At 38.7% G+C, this 23,485-nt stretch overlaps 1 protein-coding gene across 7 annotated transcripts in view; it reads right to left on the bottom strand.

The window, feature by feature from the left end:
* UNC13B (unc-13 homolog B) overlaps positions 1–23,485 on the bottom strand; it is a 219,410-nt gene that overhangs the window by 92,380 nt on the left and 103,545 nt on the right. For 4 of the 7 annotated variants that reach the window (XM_032860476.1, XM_032860478.1, XM_032860480.1 and 1 more), the window contains 2 exons: positions 14,380–14,415; positions 9,496–9,730 (listed from right to left, as the gene is read on the bottom strand). In XM_032860476.1, coding sequence (XP_032716367.1) covers positions 9,496–9,730; positions 14,380–14,415 — 271 coding nt within the window. The remainder of the gene's footprint in view (positions 1–9,495; positions 9,731–14,379; positions 14,416–23,485) is intronic. The other 3 variants (XM_032860477.1, XM_032860479.1, XM_032860481.1) reach the window with 1 other exon arrangement.

The following is a 23,485-nucleotide window of genomic DNA, read 5'->3' as shown; positions in this document are numbered from 1 at the left end:
ACTGCAGAGATGGCTTTGCCTCAAGGGGAACAGATGGCTGAACCAGAGGAGGAAGCTCTTTCGCAATACAGGTAGGATCTGAATCCACATGTGATGGCAATGGAATATGCTCTGCTTCCAATGATGCATCTGTGTCTGTGCCCTGCAACAACCCCATGTCTCCTTCATCACTCAGAGACAATACTCCTTGCCCAGTATCGTCCTCTGAAACAGAAGGTGCAGCCCCAATTGTTCCAGAATCTTGGGGTTCTAGAATATTGTCATGAATATTATTGTTTTCCATTTCAGTTGTTAGCTTAGTATCATCTATCAGAGTCTCTGAGTCTGACTTTGCACTAACTGCAGTCATTGTGCAGTCACTGAGAGTAGCTTCTGAATTGAGTGGAGAGGAAACTTCTCTCCACAAATTTTCTGGAGGTACTGATCCTATAGTATCTCTGCAACAACCATTTTGAGGCCATGCAGTAGCTGAGATAGGTGATTCTTGTTTGTATGCCTCTGGTTTGGGACTTTTAAAAATTCCAAGTAATTCACCTTTGAGGGACTGAGATGATGCACCAGAAGAAAAAGAGAAAAAGGAGTTTTTCTTTGGCAGTTTAGGAGGGGAGAAAAGTCCAGAGAAAGTTTTAGGAGGTTCAATTAAGCACCCGGAGAAAGATTTCACTTTGGTCACAAACCCTGAAAGCACCTCTACTGAAGAGCCCAACACTGATTTGTCCTCCTCTTTATGTACCTCTGGGCTCTGGAGATGCCTTGTACACCCTGGCTCCACAGAGAGAGAGGTTGGCTCCAAGATCTGTGTTAAGACTTCACCAGGGGCCTTTTCTAATGGCAAGTTTAAGGGGTCACTAGTAAATCTTTCATTTTGGTTAGTACAAGTGTCTGAATTGTTGAGCTTTTCAGTTGAATGGTTATCATGCAAAAAAGACTGTGCCAATGAGCCACTAGAGAAAGCTTCTGGTATGAAAGGTTCTTCATAAGGAGCTATTCCAGTACTCTCTAGACCAATGAGCAGTGTTTCCGTCTGTGCCTGAAATTCTGGTGAATGAGGAACAATGTCATTCTGCAACTGATTCATCTGGAAATCTGCTAAAGATGTCCCTAGTCCGTTACTAGGATCTAGTTTTCTCTGATAGTCCTTCTCTCCCTTGAGCTCATCTGTAAGGTAAGTAAGCTCAATGCTGTTGCTAGTGGAAACACAAGGAGCCATTTGCTCTTCATGAACTACCTCCTGGACTATGCTATCTCCAGTGCTACTGGAACTTTCTCTGGTCATTGTGCCACCCATGTCTACAAAAACACCTGACTTCTTACAGGGCTGGGAAGTCACTGGAGCAACAGTTGAAAGGCTGTGTTTTTCCCCAGGAGTCTGCTGCTTTCCATCCAAAAACGGTAAGCTGAAGAAACTAAAAGAGTTATTATGAGAGGCATCCTTCTTGTTGCTTGAGTTAGTAGTGGAAAAAAAGGAAGGAAGTGTAAATAGCCCTTCTGCTTGAGATTTGGTTCTCAGAGGAGTAGCAGAGGCCCGGTTCTCAGATTTTTCAGATCCAGTCAGGAAAGAAAATATACTCTTTCTGGTGAGCAACTCTGGTTGAGATGGAGAAGTTGTGGGAGTTGAAAAACTCCAATGCTGGTCAGAAAAATGATCTTGTTCCTTTGAATTTCTTGGGCTTGGAATATCAAAAGACAATTTGTTGCTTCTTAAAACTTCTGTCACTGTAGACACATCACTAGTTTCTATTGAAGAATCTCTGGAAGACTCTTCAAGACAGTTTGCTGAGAAAGACTGATTTGGTGATTGCTGGATTAGGTGGTCTCTGGAATGCACCTCTTTTTCAGTCAAATTATTACCCTGTATATCCCTAGTCAATGGTTCTTTTAGCCCACTGTCATCAATAGTCATCTGCTTGTTCAGACTCCTAACTTGAACCTTCCTTTTAGAGGCAACTGGTATAGCAGAAATTGGCTGTGCAGGATTAGGACTTGATTTGACTTCATCCTTATTAACCAATGAAGAAACAAACACATTTTCATTTGTCTGTAAAGAAGATGCATTGGTTTTAAATAAATCCCCAAGGGTACCAAAAAAATTTGAAACACCAGGAGATTCATTCTTTTGTTGAGAAGGTATCTTTCTATTTTTATCACCATTCTTTTCTAAATTTGGTGGTCCTTCTTTTTTCACCTGGGTTTTAAAGAGGTTCAAAAATCCAGATGCCTGTTTTCCATTTGATACTGTACTTACTGAAGAGTCTTCTCCCCGAACAAAGAGTTTCAATGCACTTTTAAATAATGTTCTCTCAGACTCTTTGGAAGACTGGTCCTGAGGAATCTCACAGTTCTTGGGTTCATCCCTACTAAACTGTGATTCAAGAGGAATTGAAATAGAGTCAACTGTAATAATTTCATTATCTTCTATATGTGATTTAGCCTGAGGAGTTGTTTGGCTTACCTGTGCGGCAGATTTTAACAAACTTTGTTTTTTCTCATGAAAACTTTCACTTAAAGGGAATTCTTGCTTCATAGTTTTAGTAAATTCTGGTTGCTGAACGTTGGATACTTTTTGTCTTTCTAAATCTTTCTTGAAAAGATTTTCTTCATCTTGGAAGTTACTCTCTAATCGTTTATTCAAGATTAACAACCGAAGACCATCATTTGTGAGCTCTGCTAAGTCTGACTGCTGATCTGTTTTCTTCATGTCCAAAGACTCTAAGGATTCATTCTCATCAAAATACAAAGTATTTCCAACTAAAGCAGAAAATAATGAAGCCACTTCATTCAATGATGACATTTCTCCTGTTTGCTGTGGACTGCAAGTCATATTTTCAGGATGAACCAAAGAGGTAGCTTCCTCAGAAGACTGAACCCGATGTAAACTAGAAGGGTAAACTGATGAATCCTTTGCTAGAGACTGGTTCTTATTTCCTTCTATAAAATGGTTTTTATTTAAGTCATGATTTATAAAAGCTCGGGGCTGATTTCTGAGATCCAATATATATTCAAAGTCTTCATAACCACACACCCTTTCTTCAAAAGATCCAAAATTTCCATTAAATTTCTGAAGATTATAGCCAAAAAAAATCTAATGGTTGATCCTTTTGGCCACAACTTGACTCTTCAAGTACTTGTGAAAAGGTTCCTAAATTTAGATACACTGGTCCCTCACTTCTTGGCAAAACTACAGATAAATCAAGAGGGTCATCAACTGGTTCCTCTTCAACACACCAGAATAATTCATCTTCCTTAAAACTACAGGCAGAAATAATGCTGTCATCCAACATAATACTTGATAGATCATTTGTCTGTAAGCCATAATTCAAATACTCTTGATAAGAACAATCAGGTATAAATAAATATGCATATTTCCCAGTAGAATCAGTGAGGTCGTAATACATATACTGACCATCATGGAACATATAATATCCATAATTTCCATCTTCTGATGGCCACCACACTCCACTTTGAAGACATGATAACCATTCCTGGTATTCATAACCAACACTTGTAAAAATAAAATTTTCATCCATTCTTAATAATTCTTGATCAACTATGGAACATGTAGTCTTCTCATAACCTGAAGAACAACTTAAGTCAATGGGCAATTCTTCCAGTGAATTCTTAGTCTCAATAACTGGAAAATAAGAATTTCCATATAATGAGTATGCTGCCCACACGTCCCTTCTTAATAAGTTATCTTCATTAAATGCTAACTGGTCCAATGATTCATACGGTAAGTCATGCCAAATGACACTGTTTGGATTTGTTTCCCCCTCCAAGACATTTGCATTTTGATCCTTCTGGCAAAAATTTATTGCTGAATTTTCTGAGTCAGGCCACAAGAAAACATCACCTGATGGGTATGTATTTTGATTCAACATATAATAAATTGGCTGAAGTTTTCTGGAATTTTTGGAGAAATCTTTTATATCAGAGTCCCATTCATAACAGAAAGGATTATTAATCTCTTCAAAAGCCTGATAATGGTTTGATAAATTAAGAATGTTAGTATTTAATATAGGTAGATTTAACTTATTTGAATTTTCATGTATTTCCGCCTTAAGAACATGGTGTGGTGTCAGCCTCTCAGGCAAGGATTTCTCTAAGAGGCCCTGTTCAGTGCTTGGAGCACAGTGAAATACCCTGTTCTCAGAAGAGGGGAAATTCTTTTCTTTTTGCTCGTTCTTCCATGAAGAAGGGCAATGGTTGTTATCAACCCAAGCATCAGATAATGGTATGTTTTCTTTAGGTAAGGATAAAGAGCTTTTTACGAATCCACATATTTCTTCTTTTTCAACATGGTTCTTCTGATTTCCAAAAGTCACACATGAAGTAACAGGGATCTCATCCAAGGATAAATGTTTATTTTCATTCAAACTTTTTATGTTGCCTAAGGACATGGACTTTGCTTCATCTGGTTTACAATCAGTCACACTGTTATTGGATATCAGGTTAAATATTCCTGAGAGTAAGCCTGGGGTATTATTCTTATGATGAGAATCATCACTCTTCAAATTTAATTCTTGTCGACTAGACAAATTTTCAAGAGAAGAAAACCTGTTAAACAGACCAGAAAGGAGGCCTCCTTGGGTTCTTTTCTTGGAAGCTTTATCTACAAGTCTGTCTTCATTAATTTCATTAACCACGGTGGATTTTGAAATGACAGAAGTAGATGCTAATGAACAGTCTGATACTGTTAAAGATGTCATTTGTGTAAGAGTCTTACTTAATTCTAAAGAATCTGAAGGAATATATTCTTTGGACACAACTCCAAGGACGGCTGAGGTATCTATCTGACAGTTATCTACTGCTGCATGGTCACTTGAATTTAATCTCTCTATATTCCCAAATTCCCGAAAATCATTATTAATAATTGGAACTGAATTAGACTTTATTTTATTAAGTGTGTCATCTTCAGGACAATTTATTTTGTCATTTTTATTAAATGCTTCTGTATCATCAAATTTCCCTAAATTATTACAAATATTTGGAACTGAACTAGATTTTATTAAACTAAGTTTGGCATTTTCATGGCAGTTTCTTTGGATCTCTTCATCAATGGTTACTGCTGAGTCAGGAAAACTCTGGTCACTGACAGTGATACCGTTGTCAGTGAAAGGAAATTTAAACAAAGGAAAAATGCTTCCTTTCTCCCTTAAATCCTGCTGCTTTTCAGAATGACTAAGAACGCTGAAAAATGGAACATGTAGTTTTCCACTAAAGGAAAAAGAATGTCCATCTTTCTTAGGGTCCCTTTCCCATCCACCCTCCTCCAACTGGTGAATTTTCATAGAGTCTGATAAAGTTTCCTTTGAACAGGTCTCAGGTGAAGTGAGCAAAAACTGGCTAAATGATTTTCTGAGTGGCTCGAGAAAATCATCATCACTAGTAACTTTGTCCCCCTCTAATGGCTTTGAAGAAGGCTCTTTATTTGCAATTCTACTGCCAGTTACATAAGGTTGTCCTGGAGTGTCTTTAGCACATATTTTTGATTGATTTGGTAACAGAGACAAATCTGTACAGGGTTTTCTTTCCAAAAGACTTTCAATATCATCTTTTTTATTTGCAGAACTGCCTAAGTTTGAAGGCTCATTGGCCACTTGGGAAGACAACGACAAATCCTCACTTGAGGACATTTGGGTTGAGCTTGCAGTTTTTCCCTCATTCTTATCTAAAGTGATGATACTACTGTTATTGCCAGGAGTGTTTTCCCTTTGATTTGACTCTGATCCACACCCAACAAAGTTTTCCTTTCTTGTTGGCTTGTTCTGGTCATCATCTTTTTTGGCTTCATCCTTTTCTGAAAAGATCTTTAATGGATTTAGCATGCTAAAAACAGACTTTATAACTGAACTCTGACTCTGTGGAGTGGAGTCCCTTCCAATAGTCTCTGTTACATCCTGAAAGCTTAAATTTCCAGTTTTACTACCTGTGTGCTCATTTTCAGAAGTTTTGTCATTTCTGCCAAAATCCTTATTGTCAATTGCTTGAGAGGATAATGGAAATTGCATGGAAAGATCCTTCCCCAATACTGACTTGGCTCTGGGTTTAGATCCCGAATTAACCGTCTCTATTTGATTAAGAGTTCCTGTTTTCTCTGGAACTAAAGAAGCCAGCTTTTCCACAGAGGTTGTTAGATGCTTTGTGCCCGAACCCACTTTTTCTGTGAGTGAACTGAACAAAGAACCAACAGCACATTTCACTCCATTCAGCTCAGGGAAAGAGACAGCCTTGTCCTTGTCATTCTTGACAATGGATGAAGGTGGTATTTGATCCCCAGGCATTTTCTGTTCTCCATTATCAACAGTACTGTTGTGTTTCACTGATTTTTTAGTTTCTGAAAAGGAACCAAATGTATTAATCTCCTCTTCCTTCTCTGCTAAATATTCTGACACTGCTTCTACCAAACACTGAAGCTCACCCATTGTATCAACATTGTCCTTCTTGGGTTCCTCAAGAGAGGAAGGGGTCATCTCTTCCAGGGGGCACCCAGACAGATCTCCAAGTGTGTTTGCATCACAATTTACCTCGGGTAATGAGAATACTGGACTTGTTACATGATATTCTTCAGGTATGTCTCTAATATGATGGATATTGGATGGATGACTTGTTGGTGACAGTAAACCTTCCTGTTTATCAGTAAGAGGAGAACTCAGAAGTTCATCAGAAGTACTACTAGTAGAATCTTCAAGAATATCTAATGGAGTGAAATTAGTGGCATGCTGGTTTAAGCCAGATGACTCCCCACAATTCTTAAAACAACCAGAAAGATCATAATCATGATTTTGCAACTTAGTGGTCCATATGCCACTCTTAACCACAAAACCATTTTTGTAAGGGTGCAAAATTGGGTAATTTTGTTTCTTCTTTTCAATGTGGCAAATGTTACAATTTTCAGTGTTAGGATATGTACTTTGGAAGTCAGTGTTAGCTCCTAATCTATCACCATACTGTCTTCTTTCACTGTCTCCAAAATGATGGTGTAAGGGCTTGTTTTTCTTTCTCCTATCTATTGTATCATATTTCTGAGGATATCTGAAGAACACGGATGTTTCAAACTTAAGGTCAGAATTAAAGGCAGTAGAATATTCAGTTTCTTGACCCAGAAATGGTATCTTTTTCCAATTCTTGTACTTCAGTTGTTCTTGTTGGCTATAACATTTATCAGTTTTTGAAAGAGTTCTAATTTCTTTTACTTCTGCTTCCTTTAAGTTTATGTTACTGCTTTCCAGAAACTCTTGTGGTATTTTCCCCTCTATTTCCTCATATATACTTTCTTGCTCTTCATAGTCAACATCAGAGAAAGCTGAAATAATCCTAATTTTGTCATTTTGGGCCTGCAAACCTTGTCTGATGTAAAGGGATAAAATCAGAGGAAGAATAAGGCAAAGAAAAGAGAAGAAACAGGGAAAAGGAAGAAACAAAGTATAAAATTTAGTGCATATTCAATGAGAAAACTAAAATAAAAAGTCAATATGATAAAAACCATTCAGACTGAAAATACATGATAAAGAAATTTGTATGTTCTTAACTCAGTATTAAAGCAATTTAGTCAGTTTTTCCACATCAAAAAAAGAACGGCTATAGTAATAACCATAGCTACTTGCTACTATGAGCTTTTTATGATCCTTTTATTTTCTAAGAAAGATAGAAACAAATGACATGTTTCCTCAGTATTAAGGTTACTTAAAAATCATGTAATTTTGGGGGTGCCTCTGTGAGTCTGTAGGTTAAGCATCTGCCTTCAGCTCGGGTTATGATCCCAGGACCTTGGGACTGAGCCCTGTTTCAGGCTCCCCGCTCAGTGCGGAGTCTCCTTCTCCATCGCCATCTGCTCCTCCCAACCTCATGCTCTTGTCTTGCTCACGTGCTCTCTTCCAAATAAATCAATCAATAAATCAATAAATAAATAATCGTAATTTTTTTCTCTGCTAGATATGAAAAAATATTCACTCTTTAACCTCATTTCATATACTGATAGAGTAAAATCAAATTTATATGGGATCAATTAAAAAATTTTAACAAAAATTTGGCACTCTAAAGTGTATCACTAATAGTCCTCTAAGTATTATTAATAGGAAATAAACAAAATAACAATAGGGTAATAATTGGGTAAAATGCAGTGCTTTGGAAGAGTATGTTGTCATTTAGGTTGATGTGCCACTATTACTGCTGGCCTACACATCTGAGGTTTACAAATACAGAGGGGAAAAGAGGGTCAAAAGTAGTGGGTTTTTAGCAATTTTTTTTTCCTTAAAGTAGAATAATATAAACAACTAAAATCAAATAAGTAAAAAATACAAATATTCAGCTAATAAACCAGCAAGAAGTAAAGACCAACTACAGTAGGATTCCTGGCATGTTTCTTTTTTAGAATCAGATTATAAAGAGTAAAAATTCTATGTGATGGTTGATATATGAAAAAATTCACTGAAAATATTTTCAGAGGTGATAGTAAACTGAGATAGGATGTTGTCTAGCAGGTAGGCAACCATCTGAGGGTCAGGATAAATATTCACCAGTTTGGTAAAATGAGCAAAAAGAAATATGTTATGGTATGGTGAATTTTAGCAACCAAAAGTATGAGCTAAACTGGAATGGTTTTTAAAATATTAACCTCCAACCAATAATTGATTCAAGCAAGGATCATCAATGGATGCTAAATTAATGGGTAAAAAGTTGGGGAAATAGAATAACGACACAATCTAAGAGAGAATGAAATAAAAGTAAATGTGCCAGAATGTTAACACAATTGATGAATCTAGGCAACATGAATACAGGTGTTAATGTAGTATTTTCCCAAATTTTGTCTGAATTATTTTTTAAAGTGGGGGAAGAAGGGGGAGCATATATGCATATGTTTGGTTTTATACTCCTAAATTATGTGATAGTAGTGTATGGAAGGGTACATAAGAAACAAATAAGGGTGGTATGAGAGCTAGGAGATAGGAAGGGGACAGAATAGAGGAGGACAGGTACGGGTGGGAGATTCTTCACTGCATCTGTATTGTACCTTAACATTTTTTTTAACCATGTCAATGTTTTATATATTTAAAATTTTTTTAAAGTTCCAGCATAAGTACTGAATCTGCTATTAAGAGATCATCTGAAGTTCCCAGGGAAACATTTAGGTAGGAAGGATTATCCAAACATTTAACATCTGTGATTTTCTTTCTTTAATCGTGGTGAAGAGTGTATCAGAATCACCAGGCTGGGCAGAGACATGAGTTGATTTTTTTCAGTCATCCACCCCAAGTTAGGCTGCTCTCACCAGTTGAGAATCACTGATCATAAAGAGAATAGTAATGACAGAAATGTCTAAATGTGAATGTACAGAAGACAAAAAAGAAGACTGAGAATCTATACAAAATGGCTGTGGCTTGGTCTGTCATTCTGTTATACTCCCACTACCACCTCAGGTTAAAGCATCCAAATACTGTCAGTTGCATCTTGGAAACTACATTCCAGGGAGAGAAGTGCTTTGTTTCCAATACCCACCTGAGGGCTCGCCGCTCTGGATAATCAAGATCGTAACTTTGCATAGAGTCATTGTAGGAATCCCGGGAATTGCCCTGAAGTAGCAGCTGTTGTGGCAATCGCACTGGCACGGGGAACTGATGCACAGAAGCGTTGGGCTGGGAAGTCGTATGGTAAGGAGGTGGGATGCTATTGCTGGTCTCGCTGCGATAGTCACTATCTCGGTCATCAACAGCACTATCAGGATCTTCAAAAGCTGTAGAATAAGCACAGTCAATCAAAGCATCCCAGCTTTATTAGCTTTTTAGAATTTTTTCTGCTTCTCACTTAAGTAGCCACAAGCCTAGACCTTGAGAACAAGAGCAAGCTGAGCTGCATGTGAGCCAAGTGACCGCAAACCCATGTGCAGAACTGTTTCGGTTAAAACTCCTAAGTTTCTTTCCTTATTAAATAAGACAAGATCCTTGCTTTCATTTTAGTGTTGATTCTCAGATAAGTTCCAAATTGTATTTTCCCAATACAGAACTCTCTGGAATTCTGATTCTCTAGCTATCATAACTCTAGTGAAAATCAACTTTTAAATGTCATAGATTCTATTCCTCTATTGTTATCAAAACGGGCAGAAGAGAAATTTTCATTTAGAGTTCACCTGCTGTTTTTAGACTTAAAAAAATACATAGCTGAACCCAGTAAGCAGGTCCAACACCAGAAGGTGGTGAAATAATCAGGAAGGATAAACCCAAGGTTCTAAAGAACCAAAAGTTCTAGATACAACTAAGAATAGTAGCAGTTTTTTACGTACTATGCCAAACTTTATTTTATTTGTATTTTTAAGTAAGCTCTAAACCCATTGTGGGCTGGAACTCATGACCCCAAGATCAAGAGTCACAAGTTCCACTGCCAGAGCCAGCCAGGCCCCCCAAAATAGTCTTACTGTCTGGCTGCAACAACAGGTTTTTCTAACAATTACTATCAAGTACCTCCACCCTGGGGCTCAGCATTTCCACCCAAAATCTGGGGCTAAAGAAGAAAAGGAAAACATAAGCACTATCAATGGGATCTTGCTGACAATCCAGCCAAGTTTATCTAACAACAGTGACTATAATTTCATAGAATTATTTCTGTTCTTCAGGCCAGCACCTGACTGGATAGTTTTATTCTTGATGTTAACTAAAATGACTACAGTTACAAATCCTGCTACAAACACAAATAAAAATATTTAACACAGTACTTGGAAAGGGAGCTCAACCTAATAGTGCTTCATGGTTTATTTTATAGAGAAGCCATTTCTGACACCAACTCCATATATGTATAATTAAGAAGGTCCCAGAAGTCCTGTCTTGCCAATTTCCTATTTGGCACAGTGAGGAAAAGGAACATTCATTATCCCAAAATGGAGATACTTTTAGCAGATGATGAACTACTCATATTAGCAATTTTTAAAAAAATTCTTGATAGTTATGTAGGCAGTAAGAGCTTTCTGAAGACTGTAAGATTGGGCCTTCACAATCACTCAAGCAGGGGATAAGAACCTGCATCCATGCCATGGAAATGTAAAAGAACTGACGAACTAGAAAAAGAAATCCAGACAAATGATAAAATGTGGGGACAAATGGAAGGTAACAACGACATGACACCTTGGCTTGCACATCAGACTACCTGGTAGATAATAATTCCACTAAAAGAGACAAGAGGGCGCAAACATGTGGGTTTTACAAACAACAAAGAATATTTGAACACCAGATTCCAGACAACACCATGGATACAGAAGGAGTACGGGCAGAAGATCTCATGAAATTTTCCCTTTTGAGTTTAAGGCAACATGTGAACATAAAACAAGGAGAGTAACCAGAACCTCAGGAGAAAAAAAAATCAGTATGAGAAAGAGGCTAGGGGTTCCTGGGTGGCTCAGTCAGTTAAGAGTCTTCCTTTGGCTCAGGTCATGATCCCAGGTCCTGGGATCAAGCCCTGCATCAGGCTCCCTGCCCAGCAGGGAGTCATCTTCTCCCTTGCTCCTCCCTTTGCTTGGGCTCTCTCACTCTCTGAAATAAATAAATAAAATCTTAAAGATACATAAGAGTATATTAAAAAAAAAAAAAAGGAAGAGGCTAACCTTCAAGTGGTCAGGAAGGGTACTAGTCAAAAATTAGGGGATGCAAAGCATTCTGCTCAGAAAGCACTCTCAACACATATTAGGAAAAAAAAATAAGACTTCAGGGGCATTGGTTTCTATCTTGATGCATTTGTCATTCTGAACACTAGAAAGAAAGGATCAACGGACAAAAACCAATATGTCTTTCAGACTTAATTCTTTCTGAACCCACAGAAGGAGTCAGTGGAAGAAGTAAGATGGATTTTTCATGCATACAGATGAGACAGCAGATGCAACAAGGGAGACAAAACCAAAAGTCTACTTAAACACCACAAAAGTATCAACATATAACCCAGAAAACCAAAGAAGGAGCAGCGATGGACAATCCCACTCATTATAAGGCCAGGAGAGAGTAGCTCAGCCAGAGTTAGGAGCCCACGATCCAGAGCCAGAAACTATGTTGGACAGACCCTCGGTTTTTCACTGTGTCTGACCTATTACTCCTAATTAATGCTCTGCTTATTTATTTTGCTAGGCTAAGGGGAAGAATACTCCCAAACTTTCCTAAAAGCTGACATTTCTATACTAAAAAATAGAGGGCAAATATAAAAAAAACAAGGTGTTCATGGAAAGAATAGGTTAGGAGTAGAAGAGAATATGAAAAGTAGGAGAGGGGATGCCTGGGTGGCTCAGTCAGTTCAGCAGCTGCCTTTGGCTCCGGTCGTGATCCCCGAGTCCTGGGATCAAGTCCTGCATGGGGCTCCTTGCTCGGCAGGGAGACTGCTTCTCTCTCTGCCTCTGCTTGCTTGTGTTCTTTCTCTCTCTGACAAATAAATAAATAAAATCTTAAAAAAAAAAAAAAAGAAAAGTAGGAGGGTACAGGAAAAAGGAAATACAAAGAAGTGAGGTGAGACAAAGAAGAGAAACAGAAAAAAGGCAGATGAGGGCAAAGACCAGATTTTTCTCCCCTGAAACCATCCCTGATCTCCCTAGAAAGAAAACCTCCTGGAACCACAAAGGCTGATTACAGACTAAGAAGGGATATTAAGAAAAACGTTTGAGGGGCATCTGGGTGGCTCAGTAGGTTAAAGCCTCTGCCTTGGTTCAGGTCCTGGGATCCAGCCGCGCATTGGGCTCTCTGCTCGGCAGGGAAACTGCTCCCCCCGCCCCGCCCCCTGCCTGCCTCTCTGCCTACTTGTGATCTCTGTCAAATAAATAAATAAATAAAATCTTTTAAAAAAAAAGAAAAAGTTTTGAATGAAAGAATTGTGCTTTCAGTGTGGCAGTGACAATCTCTTACTGGCTCTACTCTACTCCACAATACCACTGCAGCTGGCTTTACTGAGAAAAAGAACCTGAGTGCAGGTTTGGTTACTCAGCCTAAGAAGGACTTGTGGGCTAGGTTGAGGGCAAAAATTGAAAAGCCCTTGAAAACTAAAAGGCTGGGAAAATTAACTAATTCAAGTATTAACTGAGTGCCTTTAAGTACAAGGTTAAACAACACAGAAGATTCAGAGTACACAATCAGTCTAAAAGGAGAGAGAAAATATGGATACAAAAACAAGGAAGTAACTATCATGAGAACAGTACACGCCAAATGTTATATGAGTTGAAGGTAAGGTCACTTCCTATTAGGGTGAGCAGAAAAAGCTTTATGGAGGAGACAACTTTGAAAGACTGGTAGGTTTTCAACAGGTTAAGTTCAGAGGGGAAGGGGAAATACCTTCTAGAATCAGGATAAAAACAATGGCATGAGTAAAAGCCCAACAGTGAGAAAGGCCATATATATTTTTGAGAAACACTTTGTAGCTCATCTGGAAGGTACATAAAAGGACATGGAAGGGAATGACAGAAAATAAACCTGGGAAAAGTAATCTAATCTGGGGCAAAAATGGGCCCCCAGGTACAGAGCAGGCACTCAAACAATACTGAATGAAATACTAAACAATGAGGATTTCTGGTCCTGGATTGAAATCCTGTCTTTAAATCCAGAATACAGGGAGAACTTTATCAGCCTGAGAAAAAAGGAAAGAGAATTCAAACCATTTTTTTTCATGGCTTAGTTACTTTTTTCTTTGAAAATCTTTAATTATCTCAGCTTTCTTAGGCTGCCTTAGAGCAGTTCCCAGTGGAAACACTAAGGAATCACAGAAAGTACATAGTCATAAGAAATTTCAGTGGCAGAACAAAATTTGGCCCCTCTTAGCATATGCTGGATACCTAATCACTGGTACTCAACCAAACCCCCTGTAAGATGGGTAATATAGCCAGTAATGACAGACTAAGGCTGTGTATCTTGCTGAAAAGAACTGACTGTCCACTCTCAAAGCTCTAGAATGAAGATGGCCTCCAGCCTAACTGCGCTGCTTGAAGGAAAGTCAAACCATGTTCTCAGTTTCTTGCTCACAAAAAATACACTTTCAGAAGGAAACTTCTTCTAGTCACTGCACTCCTTAGCCAAGAGACCAAAGGAGAGAGTTTCCCACACTAGTGCTGATGATAGTACTTATCTCTGGGAAGGAAAAATCTAGATACTGCCAAGATTATAACTGGGACTTTGGTTTGAAATTTCTCTCTCTCTCTCTCTCACACACACGCACACGCAAACATACACTCACACATGCACACGGTCTTCAAAAAATCCAGCATGAAAGGATATAACATTCCACTGCAAGTAATGGTCCTTTAAGTAGGGGAGGAGAAGGGAGTGAAATTATATTTGCTTGTATGCATGAATATCCAGCTTCACAGTTCAGAGGGAATATGTTAAAGGGTAAAATCAAGAAAATTATAAGGAATTCAATCTTACGTACTCTGCTGCTCTCCCCAGCCCAAATAGGTCCAGTGACCTAAGAAAACCGCAAATGGTAGCAAAAAAAAGAAGAGTGACAGAGACAATTTTAGGAATAATTCAAAGACCATTTCCCCATCCCACCAATGATTATACATCTTACCTTGCTTGAACCTGCCCTACTTGTATTCCATTAATTTTACATAACATGTAGAGAGCCTTCTGCCTTCTATCAGGGATGAGACAAATCTAGAAAATACCATTGCTCTAATTCACTATATAGGGAATAACAAAAAACTGCTTCTACACTTTTTAAAAAAGTTTTATTTATTTAACCATTTGTCTGTTGAAGGGCATCTCGGCTATGCCTTCATCAGAAAGGATGAATACCCAACTCTTTATCAACATGGACAGGACTGGAGATTATGCTGAGCGAAATAAGTCAAGCAGAGAGAGTAATTATCATATGGTTTCACTTCCTTGTGGAGCATAAGGAATAACATGGAGGACATTAGGAGAAGGATAGGAAAAGTGAATTGGGGGAAACTGGAGGGGGAGATGAACCATGAGAGACTGTGGACTCTGAGAAAAACAGAGTTTTGGAGGGGAGGAGGGTGGGGGGATGGGTGAGCCTGGTGGTGGGTATTAAGGAGGACACATGCTGCATGGAGCACTGGGTGTGGTGCATAAACAATGAATACTGGAACACTGAAAAAAAATAAAATAAAATTACATTTTTTTTTAAAAAAGCTTTATTTATTTGAGTAATTCCGACACCTAAGGAGGAGCCCAGAATCATGGCCCGGAGAATCAAGAGTCACACACTCCTCTGACTGACCCAGCCAGGTGCCCATGCTTTTATGCTCTTTTAAAACTCCTTCTGGCCTAGGACTCAGAACATTATCATTTAGGAGCTAATATACCTTTCCTTATTCAAAATGACAAAAATTCAACCTCTCTCTAAGAAATCCTTCCTATCTCTTCATTCACCAAACCTGAGCCTACCATAGTATTTCCATGAGACTCTCAAACCTGATACAGTGGAAAAGAGAGTGATTTCTTTGTCTAGGAGTGATGATGTCTAATTTTGATGCTCTCTATTGAAAATTAAAAGGCCAAAGAACGGCATTAACATCTAATCTTCCAAGTAATAAAACACTGCAGCCTTCTGCTTAGAATCATTTTTTCAAATGCCTGAAAAATTTAATAAAATCCATTAAAATACAGAGGCTTTGAATGATGAGAGAAAACTGAACATTTTCTACTGATTTTTCAAAATAAAAAATTCAATGTTAATTACATTTAAATCCTATTCCATATTCAAAACTGAATTTGAGGCAACTAATGTCACACACACACACACACACACACACACACACACTAAAAATAGGTCTTTATCCCAAGAAACAAGGAGTAATTTAGCTTCATAATTAAGAATATGAGAACTCAAGCCAAAGCTAAGTTCTTCTAGCTCTGCCACTACTCTTTAAAAGGTTATTATAGATATTTCTTCAACTGTAATATAAGAATATTATGAGTCTCATTGTTACCGAAGGATTGTAAGAGAAAAATGCATGTAAAGAAACTAGTGCAGGCCCCTGGAATGGGGCAAACAATTGGCATTTCTTGTTGTTGTGTCATGTTGCCAAGTTTTTGCTTGCCTTATAGGTTCCTAATAAATAGGTAGCAGGAAGATCCACACACTGATAACCCTAGTATCTGCTAAGGGATTGTCTATATTTGGGTTAGAAAGTCCTCAGAGAAAGAAAAAAAAAAAAAAAAGTCCTCAGAGTTCTAAGGGTGCAGTTCCCTTGAAAATTTGCTATTAATGGGCGCCTGGGTGGCTCAGTGGGTTAGGCCTCTGCCTTCGGCTCGGGTCGTGATCTCAGGGTCCTGGGATCGAGTCCCGCGTCAGGCTTTCTGCTCAGCGGAGAGCCTGCTTCCCCCTTTCTCTCTGCCTGCCTCTCTGCCTACTTGTGATTTCTCTCTCTGTGTGTCTAATAAATAAATAAAATCTTAAAAAAAAAAAATTTGCTATTAAGACTCAAAATTCTGGAAGCGTTGAATGATGCCAACAGAAGCTGGTTTCATTACCTGAGCTAACTCCCAATCCTGGAGATCAGGGACTACTAGTCAGTCACAGTTCAAGTGTAGAATATAATGATTCAACAATTCCATACATTACTTAGTGCTCATCATGTTAAGTTTACTCTTAATCTCCTTGACCTCTTTCACCCATCCCCCACCCACCTCCCCTCTGGTAACCATCTGTTTGTTCTCTATGGTTAAGAGAACTGTTTTTTAGGAGCACCTGGGTGGCTCAGTCAGTTAAAAGTCTGCCTTTGGGGTGGGGGGGCCTGGGTGGCTCAGTCGGTTAAGCAGCTCCCTTAGGCTCAGGTCATGATCCCAAGGTCCTGAGATCCAGTGCTGCATGGGGTTCCCTGCTCAGTGGGGAATCTGCCTCTTCCTCTCCCTCTGTCCCTGCCCCCAACTTGTGCTCTCTCACTCTCTCTCAAATAAAATCTTTTTTTTTTTTTAGTTTATTTTTTAGTTTATCTCTTTATTTTTCCTTTGTTTTGTTTCTTAAATTCCACATATGAGTGAAATCATATAGTATCAAGCATGGGAGAGAAGAATCAGATTTGTCACTTTAGAAAGAGAATGGTGGTACAGTGTGGCCGAACGTTTGTAGGGTAGATGGACTGGAGGCTGGTGTCAGGGAGGCTGGTAAGGAAGCTACTGCTCTCACCTAATGATTGCCCAAACCAGGAAAGTTGCAGAGGGAGTGGAGAGATAGATTCATGAGATAAAATCAAGGGCTTTAGTAAGTAATTAAATGCAGGAGGTGAGGAGAATAAAGCCTAAACAATACTGCTTAGGTTTTCAGCTTGAGCTACTGGGTGGATATGATATCATTCATTAAGAAGAGAAATATGAGAGTGGCAGACTAAAGGAAATGATGAATTCAGTGTTAGATTACTGGCTTTGAGGTATCTACGAAGTATTTTAAATGAATATGTCTGAGAAGACAGCTGGATATATGGTTGTGGAGCTGAGGAAAGATATGTGAAGTCTTAAGTTTTTAGAATACAAGCTGCCATGAAGACAGAGATTTTTCTGCTTTGTTCCTTTTATATCCTTAGTGCCTAAACAGTGCTTGGCACGAAACGGCAACTCAACAAATATTTGTGAATTAATGGATAAAAATTATAATGTACGTAAGAAAAAACAATGAGGCAGGGGTCCCTGGGTGGCTCAGTGGGCTAAGCAGCCAACTCCTGATTTAAGCTCGGTCATGTTCTCAGGATCCGGAGATTGAGCCCTGCAACAGCCTCCACCCTCAGCAGGGAGTCTGCTTGGGATGCTCTCTCTCCTTCTACCTCTGTCCCTCCACCCCCCCACTCTCTCTCTCTCTCCTTTTTGCAAGAATGCAAAGTGGCAGGCCACTTTGGAAAATAAACTGGGTATTTCTTATTAAGTTTTATATATAATCATAAAACCCAGCAATCCCTCTCATATGTATTTACCCAAGAAAAATAAAACGCTCACATAAAATCCTATACATGAATGTTCACAGTTGGTTAATTCATATTCACTAATAACTGTTAACATAAATGCCCATCTGCTGAATAAACAAACCATGGTATATCCATATAGCAGAGGGCCATTCAGGAATAAAAAGGAATGAACTGACACACACAGATAAATCTCGAATGCAGTATGATTAGTGTAACAAGCCAGACTCAAAAAGCTACATATAATATGATTCCACGTATATGACTTTCTGAAAAATGCAATACCATAGGGGCAGAAAACAAATTAGGGTTTTCAGGCCAGGAATGGGAGAGGTTGACTAAAAAGGGGTCTAGAAAACTTTTAGGGTTGATGGAACTGCTCTATATCTTAACTATGGTTATGGTTACAAAATTGTATGTATTTGTCAAAACTCATATAACTGTACACTAAAAGGTAGAATTTTACTGAATGTAAGTTATACCATATAAATCTGACTTAAAAAAAAAAAAAAAAGGAGGAGTCCATGAAGGAGGCTGTGAAGAAACCAAAGAGAGGAAAACCATGGTGGTGTGGTCTCTGAATCAGAAAAAAAACAAGGTTTCAAGGAGGCAGTGATTAACAAGTGTTAAGCGCTGCAGGGTAGTCAAACAAAATAAAACTGAAAAAGGCCTACTGGATTTAGAAACAAAAAGGTTAATAAAAACTTCAATAGAAATTTTAATGAATGAAAGCTGGAGTATAGACTGTTAAGAAACAAATAGAAGCACATACAATGGAATAAGGAGACATCAAGAGATTCTGTAATTCATACAGTAAAACACTGAATGTGAGCAAGATGGTAGACACTGCTTATCACAGATGCCAAAAAGAAGCAAGCAAGGAACAATCACCAAATGTGTTACAGAAAAAACTGAGTACATTAAGAGCTTCTTACAGAACCAGCAACATTCTCAAATTGGGCATTCACACATATCAAATGTGTGTCAAATTGACAATTATAATGAGCATGCTAATGTTTCCTACCTCCCTAGAGCCTCAAACCTCTTCAGTTCACATATTTAACAAGTGAATAACCAATTACCCTGTAGCTCAGTGGCACCTGATGCTAAGAGTCAGGCAGTCTAGAAAACTAGAGCCTCCACTGGCAATGACATTGTATTTACAATGTTATGAGCTCTGTGCAGATTAACTTTACCAAGTTCACCTTAAGCCCAAAACCACTGAACTCCCAACACTTCAAACAGAAACTACAAGACCATTCCAAAATTCCTCTCTACTTTATCTCCCATTTCCAATCTGTCAACAAACTTAATAGTTAATTCCACTTAAGTCTCCTTCCTACTGTCCCTTCCTCCTAGGTTTCACAGTCCTTATCAAGGAACTCGTTACCTCATGCCTGAATTATTACAGATTTTGGCTGAATTTATGACCTTCTAATCTCTGTCCCATTCAATCTACTCAGCAGATGGCAACTAATTTTCCTAAATCCAGCTTCTAATCACATCATCGCCCTTTTAATAACTTATAACCTCTCACTATGTATAAAAGAGTGTATTTATCTTTCCGGCTTTCGAGTCCTCTATAATCTGATCCCAAATAATATCAAAACACACTGTCAACCACTCACCCAAAACAAAGTCGTTATTGGCAAACAGGTCACAGTTCCTATATCTGCCACACTTGGGAGATAGAGGAATGAGCCTGATTTCCCCTATTTGCCCCTCAACTTCTGAAGCTGGAAGGTCCTTCTTTTCCACTGCTTGTTGGTGTAATGGAAATGGTTTTGAGTTTTGGAACCAGATAATCCTAGGTCCAAAGCCATCATTAGTAGCTGTGTGACCTTAGGCAGGTTAACTTCTCTGCCCTTATATTCATCATCTGTAAAAAATGAAGAGTAATACCACTTACCTCTCAAATTTGCATAAATATTGAAAATCACGTATGTAGCATTTAACTCCATGTGCTAGATGAATGATAATTACTCAGTAAATGTTCCCTGTTCTCCCTTATTTGGTTGGTACCCATTCTTAAGTTCCTTTTAAACATCTTTCCTTACACAATGTTCAATAACTCTAGTACAATGTTTCTTATCAAAACAAAAGCCATTTGCCAGTTTCCTTAAAAAGTTAAACACACATCTACCTATATGATCCAGCCATTCCACCTCCAGGTATTTAACCTAGAGAGATGAAAACATATCATCAAGCTGATGTTCATATTATTCATAATAACTAGGAAAAACCCAAGTGCCTATCAACAGATGAGTTGATTAAAAAAAATGTGGTATATCCATAATAGAAAACTACTCAGTAATAAAAAGAAATGATTTACTGGTAAACCCAATAAAATGGCTGAGTAACAGAAGCCAGATACAAAAGAATATATAGTATGTGGTCCCATTTATATAAAACTCTACAAAGACAAATTTAATCCACAGTGACCAAAAATCTAACAGTGGTTGTCTTGAGCCAGGAGTAGGGAGAAGGATGAAGTACAAAGGGCATGAGAAAACATTTAGAGGTAACAGAAATGTTCTGCGTCTTGACAATGGTGGTAGTTTCACTGGTGTATGCATCTATCAAAACTAACCAAACCGGACAGTTCAAGTGGGTGTTTTTTGTATATATATCTAAATAAAGTTGATTTTAAATTTTTTTAAAAGATTTTATTTATTTATGAGAGTGAATGAGGAAAAGAGTGCATGCACAAGTAGGGGGGAGGGGCAGAGACAGAGAGAAGCAGACTTCCTGCTGAGCAGGGAGCCCGATGTGGGGCTCAATCCCAGGACCCTGGGATCATGACCTGAGTTGAAGGCAGATGCTTAACTAACTAAGCCACCCAGGCACCCCTCAATATAGTTGATTTAAAAAAAAAAAAAAACCTTTATTTTTTTATTCTGCTAGTCACCATACATTACTTCATCAGTTTTTGATGTAGTGTCCCATTATTCATTATTTGCATATAACACTCAGTGTTCATTATTTGCATATAACACTCAGTGTTCATTGCAATACATGCCCTCCTTAATACCCTTCACCAGGCTAACTTATCCCCCCATGCCCCACCCTCTGAAACCCTCAGTTTGTCTCCCCGAGTCCATAATCTCTCATGGTTCATCTCCCCCTCTGACTTCCCCTCCTTCAGTTTTCCCTTCCTTCTCCTAATGTCCTCCATGCTATTCCTTATGTTCCACATATGAGTGAAATATGATATATGAAAACAAAAATGAAATATTATTGCCTTTCTCTGCTTGACTTATTTCACTTAGCATAATCCTCTCCAGTTCCATCCATGTCGATGCAAATGGTAGGTATTCATCCTTTCTGATGGCTGATATATACAATATTCCATTGTATATATGAACATCTTTATCCCTTTGTCTGTTGAAGGGAATCTCAGCTCCCTCCAGTTTGGCTATTGTGGACAATGCTGCTATAAACACTGGGGTGCATGTGCCCCTTCTTTTCACCACATCTGTATCTTTGGAGTAAATACTTAGTAGTGCAGTTGCTGGGTTATAGGGTAGCTCTATTCTTAACTTTGTGAGGAAACTCCATACTGTTTTCCAAGTGGCTATACCAACTTGCATTACCACCTACCGTGTAAGAGTGTTCCCCTTTCTCCACATCCTCTCCACAATTTGTTTCCTCCCTTGTTATTTTTGGCCATTCTAACTGGTGTAAGGTGGTATCTCAATGTGGTTTTGATTTGAATTTCCCTGATGGTTAATGATGTTGAACAACCTATACTTTCAATGTCATCCCTATCAAAATACCAAAGACATTTTTCAAAGAACTGGAACAAACAATCCTAAAATTTGTATGGAACCAGAAAAGACCCTGAATTGCCAAGGTAAAAAAGAAAAACAAAGCCAGGGGCATCATGCTGCCTGATTTCAGCCTATATTACCAAGCCGTGATCTCCAAGACGGCATGGTATTGGCACAAAAACAGACACATAAAGCAATGGGACAGAACAGAAAAAACTTTCTTTAAAATTAAAAAAAAAAAGACAAAAATAAAAAAGAAAAATAAATAAATAAATAAAATTTTAAAAAGAAAAATCAGGGGGCACCTGGGTGGCCCAGTGGGTTAAGCCTCTGCCTTCAGCTCAGGTCATGATCTCAGGGTCCTGGGATCGAGCCCCACATCAGGCTCTCTGCTCGGCAGGGAGCCTGCTTCCTCCTCTCTCTCTCTGCCTGCCTCTCTGCCTACTTGTGATCTCTGTCTGTCAAATGAATAAATAAAAAAAATTTAAAAAAAAAAAAAAAAAAAAGAAAAATCAGAAGTTAAAAAAAAATTTTTTAATAAAAATTTTTAAAAACCTGCATTAGAACTTATCGCTTGCCTTTGTCCAATCCATCCATTCTTAACCTAGGTTGTAAGTTCCTTGAGGGTAAGATAGAAGTTTTATACTTCCTCTATATTTCTCTTAATGGTTGGCACAGAAATCCTATACTGAAGGAGATAACAACTGAATAAAAGTGGGTTCCTCTTGGGCACCTAGATGGCTCTGTTGGTTATGTGTTTGCCTTCAGCTCAGGTCATAATCCCAGAGTCCCAGGATTGAACCCAAATTGGGCTCCCCGTTCAGCAGAGTCTGCTTCTCCCTCTGACCCCCGCCATCTCATGCATACTCTCTCTCAAACAAATAAATAAAATCTTTAAAAAAAAAAAAAAAAGCAGTTTCCTCTTAATCCAAGCAGGGTCTTTAAATTTTAATAAAAATTACTTAACAGGAGCGCCTGGGTGGCTCAGTTGTTAAGCATCTGCCTTTGGCTCAGGTCATGATCCCAGGGTCCTGGGATCGAGCCCCGCCTCGGGCTCCCTGCTTAGCGGGAGGCCTGCTTCTCCCTCTCCCACTCCTGCTTGTGTTCCCTCTCTTGCTGTGTCTCTATCTGTCAAATAATAAATAAATAAAATCTTCTTTAAAAAAATTACTTAACGGGGTGCCTGGGTGGCTCAGAGGGTTAAAGCCTCTGCCTTCAGCTTAGGTCATGATCCCAAGGTCCTGGGATGGAGCCTCGCTTTGGGCTCTCTCCTTGGCGGGGAGCCTGCTTCCTCCTCTCTCTCTCTGCCTGCCTCTCTGCTTACTTGCGATCTCTCTATCTTGAATAAATAAATAAAATCTTTAAAAAAAAATTAACAGTATGCCTTTAACTTAACGGTAAGCCTGGTTGACTGTCCGTGGAGTGTGCGACCCTTGATCTTGGGGTTATAGGTTCAAGCCCCACCTTGAAAATAAAATCTTTAAAAGAACAAAACAAAACAGAGCACCTGGGTGGCTCAGTCAGTTGAGTGTTCAGACTCTTGATTTTGGCCCAGGTCATGTATCTCAGGGTCATGAATTAATAAGCCCTGACTCAGAGTCCATGCAGAGCCTGGAATCTGATTGGGATTTCTCTCTCCCTCTCCTCCCCACTCACACACTCTCTCCCTCTCTAAAAAAATAAATAAAGATAGAAACAACAACTTAAAAAAAAGAAACCAAACTGAGACTCATGTTATAAAATGCAGATACCTAGACCCTACTCCCAGAGAGTCTCATTCAAAACCCCTGAAATGGCTTCAGAATCTATATTTGTTGTTGTTGTTGTTGGAATATGCCTTTTC

Source organism: Lontra canadensis, unplaced genomic scaffold, assembly GCF_010015895.1.
Source record: "Lontra canadensis isolate GAN:19392208 unplaced genomic scaffold, GSC_riverotter_1.0 scaffold19, whole genome shotgun sequence".
NCBI lineage: Eukaryota > Metazoa > Chordata > Mammalia > Carnivora > Mustelidae > Lontra > Lontra canadensis.
Note: the sequence above shows the minus strand (reverse complement) of the source record. Positions and strands in the feature narration are given on the sequence as shown.